At 32.6% G+C, this 14,124-nt stretch overlaps 2 protein-coding genes across 2 annotated transcripts; both read right to left on the minus strand.

The window, feature by feature from the left end:
- Positions 1-9,333: 9,333 nt before the first annotated feature.
- Positions 9,334-10,408, minus strand: LOC147476362 (uncharacterized). Its single transcript, XM_086581758.1, has one exon. The coding sequence runs from the start codon at positions 10,072-10,074 to the stop codon at positions 9,568-9,570; it is 507 nt and encodes a 168-aa protein (XP_086437884.1). The 5' UTR covers positions 10,075-10,408; the 3' UTR covers positions 9,334-9,567.
- A 514-nt stretch (positions 10,409-10,922) lies between these two features.
- LOC147476363 (1-aminocyclopropane-1-carboxylate oxidase homolog 1-like) lies at positions 10,923-13,583 on the minus strand. The gene is made up of 3 exons (XM_086581757.1): positions 12,790-13,583; positions 11,359-11,680; positions 10,923-11,240 (listed from the first exon to the last, which is right to left on the minus strand). Exons 1-3 carry the CDS (start codon positions 13,377-13,379, stop codon positions 10,998-11,000), a joined length of 1,155 nt encoding a protein of 384 aa, XP_086437883.1. The 5' UTR covers positions 13,380-13,583; the 3' UTR covers positions 10,923-10,997.
- Positions 13,584-14,124: the final 541 nt, after the last annotated feature.

Below are 14,124 nucleotides of genomic sequence, written 5' to 3' on the forward strand. Positions count from 1 at the left end.
ACAGGGCTAAAGCCCAATTTGCAATACTATGGATCAATGTACAGGCCTATTAACTCATGTGTCTAAGGCTGAACATTAGCCACATGGTTTGCCACTTACATACATTAATTTATGTCCAGATTCGTTTCTTATCAAAGAGATAATTATCAGTTGAGAGTTATATTCAATTACAATTACAATTACTTGAGCTACAAGAAATCTCTACTCCTATATAAAATACTAAATTATTTCTCATAAAGAACTACGTTCTTGAGACTTGATCCCATTGATAATTTGGGTAAGTAGACAACCGCAAGGTACAGTCTCATCATTCTCCCGATCACCATTATTTTTCTAATTACTTTTCTACATTCTTTGTCTCTTTCATCAACACTTAGTGTTTTGATCATATTTGATCGAAACACAAATATTGTATTGATCACTCATCCAAATTTCTTATAACATGAAAACCCCACGTACTCTCTATTAAAAAAAAATAACTCACAATTGATAAAACCCTTCAATTTCATTTTGTTGTTTAATAATAGAAGTTTGATTGAAGTTTTGTGAGATTGTCTAATAAGACGAAGTTCATATTGAAGCTACTTGAATAGCAAGGTGTTCCCAATCATAAGAAAAAAGATAAGATAAACACCGTTTTAAATGCAAAACTATACTTATCGAGACATTCCCACAACATATAACACAACTATATTTTGAGGTTAATTCAATGCATTTGCATCAAGTTTCTGATTTTCTATTATTTATTTTTTGAGGTTAGTTCAATATAGTTACATCAAGTTTCCGATTTCTTGTTAATTATTCTTTGCAGTTAGTACAATTCATTTGCATATAATTTTCAATTTCCTATTAATTGCTCTTCGAGGTCAGTTCAATACATTTGCATCCAGTTTTCGATTTTCCGTTAATCATTATTTGATATTAGTTTAATACATTTGCATCCAGTTTTCGATTTCTCGTTTATTATTTGATGAGGTTGCATTTACATCTAGTTTCTGATTTCCCATTAATTATTGTTTGAGGTTAGTTCAATAAATTTGCATCTAGTTTTCGATTTTCCGTTAATTATTTCTTGAGGTTAGTTCAATACTTTGCATCCAATTTATTTTTTGAAATTAGTTCAGTGTAGTTGCATCCAGTTTCCGATTTCTTGTTAACTATTTTTTAATATTAGTTTCTCGCATTTGCATCCTGTTTCCAATTTATAGTTAATTTTTTTAGATTAGTTCAATACATTTGCATCCAGTTTCCGATTTTCTTTTAATTTAATTTTTGAGGGTTAGTTCAATGCATTTGCATCCATTTTCCGATTTCCGACAATTATTTTTTGATATTAGTTTGATGTATTTGCATCCAAGTTTTGATTTTCCGTTAATTATTCTTTGATGTTAGTTTAATGTAGTTGTATCCATATTCTGATTGTCCATTAATTACTTTTTAATATTAGTTTAATGTTTGCATGTACATCCAATTTTTGATTTTCCGTTAAATATTATTTGAGATTAGTTCGATGCATTTGCATCTAGTTTTCTGTTTCTCGTTAATTATTTTTTGACGTTAGTTTCATGTAATATTATATATATTTTAAAATATTTGTCATTATTGGTTTGCCGTTTTTTTTTTTTTTTTTTTTTTTTTTTTTTTAAATTTTTGTGATGTTGTTTTTTGTATAATTTAATTTTTCACATGTAATTTGTTTTGGTTTGGTATATAATTTATTTAAGCCCAACATCCACTTTAACTAAATCAATAGTTATCTAATTTATTTAAGCCAACGTTCGCTTTAATTGAATCTCGTTATTCCGCTAAAATTAGAAATTATAAAATTCAGAATTATTGTGGCCGGAATTGTAGTTTTTGAAATCCTTAACTATGACTAAACATCTAAATCCCATAGTGGATGGCACATCAAATTGATCCAATTTTATTTGTTAAGCCCATATATATAGTGCATACAATACAATTTTATTTGTTTTGGGTGTACACCTGTACTGTTACTTATTTTATGATTAGTTTATTTTTTTTTTTTTTTTCCTAGTTACATGTGTGGTTAACAAATGCATAAAGTAAATGTTCAAGCAACTAAATTTATTTTTTCCTTTGTTCTTTCATAGTTTCATTGACAATTTCTAGAAAGAAACTTTGTTATGTTAAAGTTCACCTGTGATTAGTATGGAAACTATTCTTTGTCGCATAAGGGTTTTAGGAAAATCGTTTTTAGTTGAAACTATTGTTTTTAACAATTTAGTTTGTTGTATTTTTTTTTCCCCATAATTAGCTATATTATTTAGGAAAAGTTAGAGACTTTGTGAAACTCTAAATGGGATTGGTTTTTTATTTATATATATTTTTTTTTTTCATAATTAGTAATAGAGTTTAGAAAAAACTGGAGTCTCCGTGAGTGTTAAAAAAAAATAGATTGGTGGGGGTATAGCTATAATATATACTAGCTTTCGAACCCGTCCTACGAACAGGTGCCATTATATTAAATTATTCTTAAATTATTATGAAAAATATTTGTAACTATGCACAGTTATAAGATATATAAATGTTATATTGATCACACATCCAAATTTCTAGTAACGTGAAAACCCCATGCTCTATAAAAAGATAGAGCACAACTTCAATAAAATCTTTCGACTTCTATTTGTTGTTACATAATAGAAGTTTGATTAAAATTTTGTTAGAATGTCCAATAAGGCAAAGATCATACTTAAGCTACTTAAATACCAAGTCATTCCCAATCATACGAAAATAGATATATATGATAAACACTATTTTAAATACAAAATTATATTTGTCGAACATTCCAACTACATATAATACAACTATGTTTTTAGGTTAGTTCAACGCAATTGTATCCAATTTTTTTTTATTTCCCATTAATTATTCATTGATGTTAGTTCAATGCATTTGCATCCATTCTAATTTCCCCTTAATTATACTTTGAGTTTGTTCAATGCAGTTGCATCCAGTTTTCGATTTCTCTTTAATTATTATTTTCAGTTAGTTCAATGCATTTGCCTCCAGTTTTCGATTTCACGTTAATTATTCTTTTAGATTAGTTCGATGCATTTTCATCTAGTTTTCGACTTCACATTAACTATTCTTTGAGGTTAGTTCCATGCAAAAAAATAATAATAAATAAATAAATAGGGTTAGTTCATTTAATGCATTTGCATCTAATTTCTGAGAATTCCCGGTGATTTTCTTTAGGTTAGTTTAATGCAATTTCTTCCAGTTCTTGATTTCTCGTTAGTTATTCTTTAAGAGTTAGGTCAATCCAATTGCATACAGTTTCTGATTTCATGTTGATTATTATTTGAGTTTAGCTAAACGCAATTGCATCTAGTTTCAGATTTTCCATTGATTATTTTTTGAGATTAGTTCAATGCAGTTGCATACTTGCATCCGGTTTTCGATTTTCCGTTAATTGTTTTTTATGTTAGTTTAGTGCAGTTGCATTGAGTTTCCGGATTTCCTTTAATTATTCTTTCGGGTTAATTCAAAGAATTTGCACCCAATTTTTGATTTCCCGTTAACTATTATTTGAGGTTAATTCAATGTATTTGTATCCAGTTTTCAATTTCCCATTAATTAATTATTCTTTGTGGTTAGTTTAACGCATTAGTATCCCGATTCCGATTTCTCATTAATTATTTTTTGAGGTTTGTTCGTTCCATTTATATCGTGTTTTTATTTCCGGTTAATTATTATTTTAGGTTAGTTCGTTGTGTTTGCATCTAGTATCCGATTTCTCGTTTTAAGGTTAGTTTAATGCATTTGCATACAGTCATGATTTATAGGTTAATTATTATTATCTAAGGTTAGTTCAATACACTTACACTCTGTTTCTGATGTCTTATTAATTATTATTTGAGATTAGGTCAATGCATTTGCATCCAGTTTCCGATTTTTCGTTAATTGCTATTTGTGGTTAGTTCGATACATTTGTATCCAGGTTCGATTTCACGCATTATTCTTTGGGGTTAGTTCTATGCAAAGAAAAAAAAAAAGTTAGTTCCATGCAATTTCATCCAATTTTTGATTTCCCGTTAATTATTTTTTGAGGTTAATTCAATGTATTTGGATCCAGTTTTTGTTTTCCTGTAAATTATTATTCGAGTTTAGTTCAATGGATTTGCATTCAATTTTCAACTTTCTTTGAGGTTAGTTTGATGCACTTGCATCCAGTTTTCGATTTTCCATTGATTATTCTTTGAGGTTAGTTCAATGCATTTACATCCAAACCAATTTTTCGTTAATTATTTTTTGAGCTTAGTTCAGTGCAGTTGCGTCTAGTTTTAGATTTTCCGTTATTTATTATTTGAGGTTGGTTCAACGCAGTTACATTCAGTTTTGAATATCCCGTTCTATATTCTTTGTGATTGGTTCAATGCATTTGCATCTAGTTTTCGATTTATTGTTAATTATTATTTGAGGTTAGTTCCATGCAAAAAAAAAAAAAAAAAAATGTTAGTTTCATCCAATTACTGATTCCCTTTAATTATTCTTTGAGGTTAGTTCAATACATTTGCGACCAGATTGAACCCGATTTCCAATTAATTATTTTTAGATATTAGTTCAATGCATTTGCATTCAGTTTCCGATTTCACGTTAATTATTTTTTGAGGTTAGTTAAATGCATTTGCATCAAGTTTTGGATTGCCCGATAAATATTATTTGAAGTTAGTTCAATGCAGTTGCATCCAATTTCTGATTTTCCGTGAGTAATATTTTCAGGTTAGTTTAATACAATGACATCCAGTTTCTGATTTCCCTTTAATTATTTTTTGAGGTTAATTCAATGCATTTGCTTATAGATTTCGAATTCCCGTTAATTATTTTTCGAGATTAATTAAATATAGTTGCTTCAAGTTTTCGATTTTTTGTTAATTATTCTTTGACGTTAGTTCAATGAGTTTGCTTACAATTTTTGATTTCCCGTTAATTGTTTTCTGAGGTTAGTTTGTTGCGTTTGCATCAAGTTTCCAATTTTTCATTAATTAGGTTAGTTCAATGCAGTTGCATCCAGTTTCTGATTTTCCGTTAATTGTTTTTTTAGGTTAGTTTGTTGCATTTGCATTCAGTTTCCGATTTCCTGTTAATTAGGTTAGTTCAGTGCATTTGCATCCAGTTTTCGATTTCCCATTAATTATTATTTGAGGTTAGTTTAGGTTAGTTCAATGCATTTACATACAATTTCCAATTTCTCATTAATTATTTTTTGAGGTTCACTGCAATTCCACCCAGTTTACGATTTTATGTTAATTATTCTTTGAGGTTACATAGTTCAATGCATTTGCATCCAGTTTCCAATTTTCCATTAATTTTCAGTTTCCGATTTTCAGTTAATTATTCTTTGATATTAGGTTACCCATTTTTTAATTTTAACTTAATTATTTTTTTTAGGTTAGTTCAATGTCTCGCGGCACAAATCTTAATATGATTAAAACCTTAGCTTGTAAGTAAACACTCAAAAGAAATCAAACCCTTTTGTAAGACACTTCTTAGAAGCTCGAAACTTTTTGTGGTTATAGAGGGGCTCTAAAATAACAATAAGTGTCATAGCTCTAGACTCTAGCCATACTCTTCTCATGTGTTTTGCTAATAAGAATTATACAAATTGTGTCATAAAACCTCCCCAACTTAACAACGTCAACTTCTACACATTAGCACTCAATCCCCAATTCTTAAATACCTTCTGAGACAGTTTATTCTGCTCTAAAGCTTTTTCGTTTCCTCAATTCTTATATACAACTTTAAAAAGACGCCTAAATGGACAACCTCAACTGAATCATCATCTCCTTATTGAGCTTTATATATTTCCAATGCCTACAAACAATGTGGCAAAACCTCTTTATTAATCAACAATGCAACATAAACGTGTGTTTTTATTATTCAATAGCGTCGGCTAATTTCCTATCATGCACACTAAGCTCGCTACTTGCAATAATTGAAGTTGTGGTATTCGTTTAAGCTGCTAGCTCATGCTGAAGCAAGTCAAGGGCGGGTTCTGATTCTAACTTTGACAATATATTGTTAGCCCTATTTAGATATCCAAAACTATCATTAAATCTATTCAAACCATAGCAAGCAAATCCCATCAAATATAAAGTCATGCATGGCCAGCGGTAAAGACGACAAACATGAATCATTTTCACTATTAACCAAGTTTATAACCAAATTATGTGTACTTGTGATGCCTTCAATTCTATAAGAGGAGAATACCAACATCTAGTGCTAAAAATCTCAAGCCCAAGAGAAAATAAAGTGGAATGCTCTAATTTATAGCTATGCTCAAAAGCGGTTTTTTAGGATAGCATACAATATACAATATCTGCAGATGTAGTTACATATAGTGGGGTTTCTTTCTTCTCTTGCTCAATATACTATGTTTAGTGATGTCGTAAGCATTTTCATTGACATGTTGGATCCGGGCTTGAAGCCGAATGTCGTAACCTTAGTAAGTGTCCTCCCCGCCATCAATATCTTTAGTGTAGCTTGATAATTGTAAAGAAATGATACAAAAAAATCCATGGCTACTCCTATAGGAACAGATTGGATCCCGAAAATAAGGATTAGAAATGCTCTTCTATCTATTTACACAAAATGTTATTCAATTCAATATGTTGCTTCGTCTTCAAGATACTACGCATTAGAGATGTGATTTCTTGGAGCTCAATGGTTGTAGGATACGCTCAAAATGGCTATTTTAATAAGCACATGGAACATTTAGGGAGGTGATTACTCATGAAATTCAACCAAATCCTATCTCTGTGATAAACATTATTTCATAAAAGCAATCACCAATCACGAAATTCGAAAAGTCAATGGTCGTATAAAAATAGAAGTAATCACCAAATCAACCATCTCCCTTTAAAGAAAACTAAAGAGGATTGAAAACTTCATAAGAGTTCTTCGTGAAATTTTCTATTTTCAATGGTTTCTTATTGATGTAGACTAATAAAGGAGCGAGCATAAAGAGCATGTGGTTCGAGATTCTTTGAAAAGCTGTTTGTTGGAAGAAGGAGGTTTTACATCAAGAGGACATGATTAGAATCTTGGGAGAACGTCCTTGAAAGTCGGATGAGCAAACAAACTACAATAGGTTCTAGGGGATGGATTTATTGTGGAAGAGAAGAGTGTAGAAACCACGAGATTGAAAATGCATCTTGGCGATGAATCGCCACCGGCCTCTTGAACCACGGTTTGTATTTTGTATATCAAATAGGGCTTTTCATTATCCCATGTAGGCATATATGCAGTTCAACATGTTTTCCATAAAGAGTACTACTTTGCTTGAGCGTTTATTGTTGTTGTGATTTAATATCTTGGTAATCAAACCGTAAGAAAGATTTTTTTCTCCTCCTCGGTATTATTATTATTATTATTATTATTATTTTGCTAAATCTCCAATATTAATTCATGTACATGTATAGTCTATTTCACGGGACTAAAGGTCTTTTTAGTAGAAGGGCATGCATAAAAATTCTTACTTACTACTTTTGTTGTGGGACATGCCTTCTCTTAAATCTATTGATGAAGATTATATAGTTATATGAGTTCATTCAAATCATATTCTCTAGCATAGAAGGGCTTAAACATAGGATACCCTAGCTTAGAACATATCTCTTTTGGTCTTGAAAAGTATTTTGCTTTGCTTGCCTTAGTAAAAAACAAATGAGATAATTTTAATTTTGACAACTTAACCATCTTGAAAATCAAGGAAATAAAAAGAGTATAAACGTCCAGCCCAAAGTTGGAAATTCCTTATTTGTCTGATTTTATTTTATTTGTCTCAAACTTTTTCATAATTAGCCAAAGAGTTTTACAAATATTGGAGACCCTGTGAACACTAAAAAAAATATAATAGTTATGCATATTTGCAAATATTTTTTCTAATAAAACAATTGTCGATATAACAACAGCTAAAAGGGTACACCTATAATATATATCTAAGGATATCTAAAAATTTGGAATTCCTTTTTTTTTTCCCATAATTATAGAGTTTACAAAAAATTGGAGACTATGTAAAGCCTTGAAAAATAGAGCCAAGAAGGTATAACTATAATATATATCTAAGGATACTTAGAATTACATCAATTAGTAGAGGAATTATTCAGATAAAAACTCACTAAACAAGTTTCTTGTTTTGGGTTTTTCAATCTCTACCGGGCAGAAATGAATAATAGCTTATAGGTGTGTAGTTGTACATATTTTTCATCTGTATAAGCAATTAAACTCAAAAGCTTTGAAATGTTGAATTTTCTTTACTTAAATATGATCTTTGGATCTCATACAACTCGATATGTGTACCTCTTCTGCTCTGCAGTCCGTTCCTGGAACAAAGATGGTATTTCATGGACTTAAAAGGCCTCAAGAACATGCCGATCTCATTGCATACTTGAAATCAGTAACTTCATCTGAACCTACTCGTGACTCTCAAGCAGAGTAATGCCACAATAGTGGGGGAGTACTGGGGACAACTCTATACCTTGATTCTTTCCTTTCTCAAATAAGGCTACACAATGAAATACCATATCTTGTCATTCTTTACCTACTCTTCTCTTAGCTGAACTCAGCCTTCTAGTTGAGGCTCTCACTTCCTGCCATCTGTGGTTTGTGTTGGTGTAGATGGGACAATGCTCCTAACTGCATAATCTTCATAACAAGATGACATTGGGTTAATATGTACATTAATGGTTTTGTATTGCAATTACTGCTCTGGTTGTAATCCATCTTAACTTCTCATGGACTTATGGTAATGAGTAATGAAAATATCACAAGTTCATTATTTTGCTTCTTATATAATAGATAGAGTTAGAGCCATTAATTTATTACTGATACGAGTCCTGTTAAATGCAATCCCGTTTATAAAATCCCAAACAAAGAGAGGATCAGAGGACTTCAGAAGTCGGAACTTGCTGTTCTTGCAAATCTAAGAAACAAGTAACCATATGCACTCAGAAGCTTTCGATTTCATAAAATACACGGACACCAGCTAAAACTTAAAGAATCGCATAAAAGGAAAGTGTTACTCTTGCCCAAATGCATGTTGTTTAAATTTATAGCTAAGAAGAGGATCACAATGCTGCTGAAACCTGACCAGCGCAAAATTGGCTCAACATAGTTCATACTGTTCATAGAGTGTTCCCAAAAAATTTAACCAATTTAGTGCTCTCTGAATCTTTTTACATCTTGTTTATCGAAAAAAAAATATATATATTTTACATCTTTAAACACAAATGAACAATCAGTAATCACAGATCATAAAATACACCCCATCTCATTCCAAATTACATTTGGAAGAAAGCAGTGAGAAAAACAAGATAAGGAACAAACATCAACAAATTTCCACTTGAGAAAAACCATCTTTACACATTACTGACTACAATATATACAAAAAAATTCCATGAGGGTAACCAAGATCTTACTCATAATCTCAAATTTTCATTAGTTCTATCTGGTCTAATACATTAAAAAAAAAAAAACTGTTACAAGTCAATGGAAACATACATCTAACAAGAAAGTTAATTTTAAAATTAGTTAAAACCAAACTCACAATCAATCATCTCTACTCCTTCTACCAGTAAGAGCAAAATACCCAATCACAGCACAAACAGCTGCAACAATATTACCCTCTTTAATAACAATCTTGATCACAAACCCAACAATATCTTTAGTAATTTTCCTTCCTTCAAGAACAAGTGCTCTTCTAGGCTTACCAGCAAAAGCAAGTAGTACTAAAACAGTAATCCAAGTTACAACAGTAGCAGGTATAGCAATAGCAAGAGCAGCAGCCATAGAAAGCAAACCAAAAACAGCACCAAATAAAACAGAAGCATAAAGAGCTGGCCACCCAAAAGAAGTAGCAGTACTAGTACTAGAACTAGAAGCAGCTAAAGAAGTTGTGGAATTATACCAGTCAAGAATGGAATGAAGTAAATTCCATGATAAGGATAGAAGTAGACCATAAACTGATATAAACAAACACACCCATGTTCTTCTTTTGCTCAATATTCTTCTTAACAGTGATGGTCTTGGGTTTGGTTCAAAATACTCATCTGCCATTTTATTTTTTCTTTGCTTCTTTTCTCATCTATGGTGGTGAACTTTTGAGCTGTTATTGTTGCTTGGGTACTTTACCAAAATGAGCCCTTGTCTTTCACTAGAATGACAGTTGATTTTTTTTTTCTTTTCTTTATTTACTGACAGTATTTGGTGATAAAATCAAAGTCTGCAGCAAGTTTTGGGACCAGTCAGAAGAGTCTTCATTTGGTAGACATTTGGTCTTGAAAGGTTGCTATACATTTTGCTTTCCAGTTGGAAGATACTCATTCTCAAGGTTGTTTCTTTCTTTTGTGTTAGTGAAGGACTTGGAAAGTCTAGATTCCTGCAACTTTGAGGTACTAATCCACTTTGGGTTTGGTCTAAATCATGATCAAGGGATCAAATTTTGTTCTTTAACAATGTACATCTGTATCTAATTAGTCTTTAATCTTGAAGAATCAAGGTTGGATCAGTGGAAAATGCAAAAAAAACAGAACACTAAATAGTTGCACACATGCAACTCATTTGTCCAGACTTGATCTGATAAGTGTTATGTGCTTTTGCAGAAATGTCGGTCGCGTGCATAGGCAACTGAACGCAGAGTGAAATGGAGACGGATAACAATAAGAACATTCTCCAAATTTATGAACACTAAACCCCAATCATCACCTACATAAAATCAAGTTTGCTCTCACTCAAGTGTAGGTTGTTTGCAACCTCGAAAATATGTACTAGTCTAACATTGTTGTGAATTTGTGATTATAAGATAGTCAATAGTTTTTACTTTTAACTTAAGAACGCTTAAAACGTTGAGTCGTTAATGAGATACTAGTGCATGTTAGACATAAGAACGCTAAAATAAATCTGACTGAGGAAAAGAGTATTCTTCATTTTATTCAAGATAGAATCATTTTTTCTAGTATGTATCATTCTTACTATTTGCATCAGATTTTAAAATTATCCAGACGAGACTTTCCATCAACTGCTTGAACACATTTATCTTCTAAATACTCATTAATTGAAATATCTCTATATACAGGCCCCTCATTGGAAGCAATCAGTTCCTTGATGGGTCCGATGGTCATGTCGGAACGGCCAGTCAGAAAACATGCTACTGATACTCTTGGCCCAATATGGTTTGCTAGCACCCTGTGCTCTATGCTTTTGAACCTGGCGTTGGAAGTGATCTGCATGCATGATAGAAAGAAGAAAAAAATACTACTGTTAAACGAATGTTTGGCAGTGCAACTTGATCAGATTGTAACCGTTGTAACCGTTGCAATCTGCATATAGCATGAAATATACCTGGATATAATCCCCAATGTTTACTACAAGAGCTCCTGCAATGGGATTCACATCAACCCAATGATTTTGATGAAGAACTTGGAGACCGCCAATGTGATCTTGGAGAAGGATAGTGACGAATCCAGCGTCAGTATGCTTTGAAGTACCTAAAGTTAGCTCGGGCTCTGGGCATGCAGGATAGTAATGAGAGACTAGTAAAACTGATTCCCCACATTTCATTTGCTTCAGATGATCGGCTTTGAGCCCAAGAGCCTCCAATAACAGCTCGAGTAGAGCATCTCCTAAACTTGTGACATGCTTTGCATACTCAATGGTTATGTCTCTGTGAATGATACAACCACCAAAATGAATTGCAAAATGATCAATTGTTGACTTCGCTTGAACACCTTTTACTTGATGATTGAATTTGTTTCTTTTTGTTCTAGACTTCTAGGTAAAGTCATTAAGCAATCAAAACTCCTCAGAAAGCCATATAAATTCAGATTCTACATACTACAATCAGCATATGGTTTGTGATCTATACAACCCCAAAACAAGAAAATACTTGTGACATACATACACATCTCATAGCAAGACACAGGATCTAGTGTTTTCATTGTCCACTGACACTTAATCTTACGAATTATGCATTTGTTCAAAACAACCATTAGGAAAATTGTTTCCCAAGATTCTGTATCTAAGCCTTCCTTGAATTCAGAGTTGGATTATCCTTTTATTTACACATAATGTTAAACACGCTTCAGCTCAGAAAAAAATTGTTACAAGGCATTACTATGGCTTCTTGCCTTCTTATCTGAGCAAGGCTACCATATATGTTCAACACTGTGCATGACTTGGCTGTCCTAAACAGACTGGGAGTCAAATACAAGCCTAGAAGTTAGAGCTCTTGTTATCTAAGAAGTCAACTGGATACTGCCTCAAGATAATGAAATAAAAATCAGCGCAGATCGATCATTGGCAATCCGGGACTGGAGCTATCTAGGACAGTACTAGGTCATTGGTGTCTTGGCACAAGGATCGGATTAGGAGTGTCTACTAACTTTGAAGCTGAGTACATGGCCATTATTACTGCACTGGAAAAATTAATACGTACAAAAGGAACTAGAGGCAGGTTTGGAAGATCATATCAGAGCTAGATGGAAGAGGAAAACCTCAATGCTTACAAGCTGGGGACTATACATAACTGGCGTGAGGCCAACTTTGGAGCAGACTTTGGTGTGACACTGGGCGTAATTTTGTACCTAGAGTTGAGAGTTCTTTAGGTCCTACTTTAGGTGTTGCTAAGTCCATCAGTTTTTTCATGTATCATCCACCTTAATTGTAACACAACATTCTTTTTTTTCCAATACAAATTCCTTACTTGAGTGCAAAAAAAAAGGCTAAGATACATTTGCTATTCACTTTTGGACTAGCAAAAGTGTGAAACCTCACCTGCAAGCAGCCGGTAATTCATTAGGATCCAATGGATCAGGATTGAAAACCTCAGCAAGCATTGAATCCCGCCAATTTGCAGCTTTAGAAGTATAAAGATGGAAGTTGCTATTAAATATCACTCTTTTCTTCCGATCACGAGTATAGAACTCTTTTCGTACCTCACCATCTTGTTCATTAAATCTTATCACCCCTTTAATCATCTCTTCCAAGACAGTTAAAGGGATGCCGTGATTCACAACTTGGAAGAATCCCCACTTCTCTGATGCAACTTTTATTGCATCAACGACTTTTTTGTGTTCTCCTTTAAGGTCTATTATCGGAATCTGGAAATCAGTTAGACTGGAACTTGGATTCTGATTGAGTTCATTTGGAGGTAACAAGAACATCTTTGGGACTTTTGTTAGACCAGAGTCAACTAGTCCTTTAACACCAGCTTTTGTCTCATCAAATGCTTTAACTTCTTCAACTCTGTTGTAATCTGATTCATTTGATATGTTTGATGGAACAATTGGTCCTTTGCTAATCACCATTTTACACTTTGGTAGGTGTATAACGATTATGCGTACAGAGATTCCATGAAGAAGCATCTCAATATATAATGACTAGAGTTGACACACTGGTATGAAATATTAAAACAAACCTGGATGTGGCATACATGTTTACTTAAAAACAATCATAAAAATCTTCAACGGTTATTTTGTAATGCATTTCGTAAGGCTTTCACGACTCAACAATGGCATCTAATATTGGCTAGTTTTTCCAGATTCTGTCCTGAAGCATTTCACTCCACATCACATTTTATTAGGGTGTTTCCGTCATTACAACTAATTTTCCTTAAAATTTTGCAATGAAGTCAATGAGCTAGAACAGATAGATTCATTTGCGTCATTCACACAGCTCAGTTGCTCGATCACGCTGCCATTAAAATGTCTTCTCTTATTTTTGTGGGAATGGGGTACAGGGCACTTTGGCGAGTTGGTAAATACGTTTAAAAGTAAATTCGTTGGAGAGTAAATTTGTCCAAACCCCCCATTTTTGTCACAACTTCATAGTAAACACTCCCCATTTGTAAACATCACGATTTTGTAAACACTCCCTATTTGTAAACATCCGTCTAACTTTCATTCAAATTCCGTTGGTATTTCACCTAATACCAAAAGTACCCCTCCTAAAAATAGATTACATTTTGTCTAAACCCCAAAAGAGTATTTCATTTTGTCTAAACCCCAAAAATAATGTTTTCATTTGACTCTACCATCAAACCAAAATGTATTTTTGGTAGTAGGTGAAATACCAACGGAACTTGGATGAAAGTCAAACGGAACAGGAGGA

Source organism: Coptis chinensis, chromosome 9 (assembly GCF_015680905.1).
Source record: "Coptis chinensis isolate HL-2020 chromosome 9, ASM1568090v1, whole genome shotgun sequence".
Classification (NCBI taxonomy): domain Eukaryota; kingdom Viridiplantae; phylum Streptophyta; class Magnoliopsida; order Ranunculales; family Ranunculaceae; genus Coptis; species Coptis chinensis.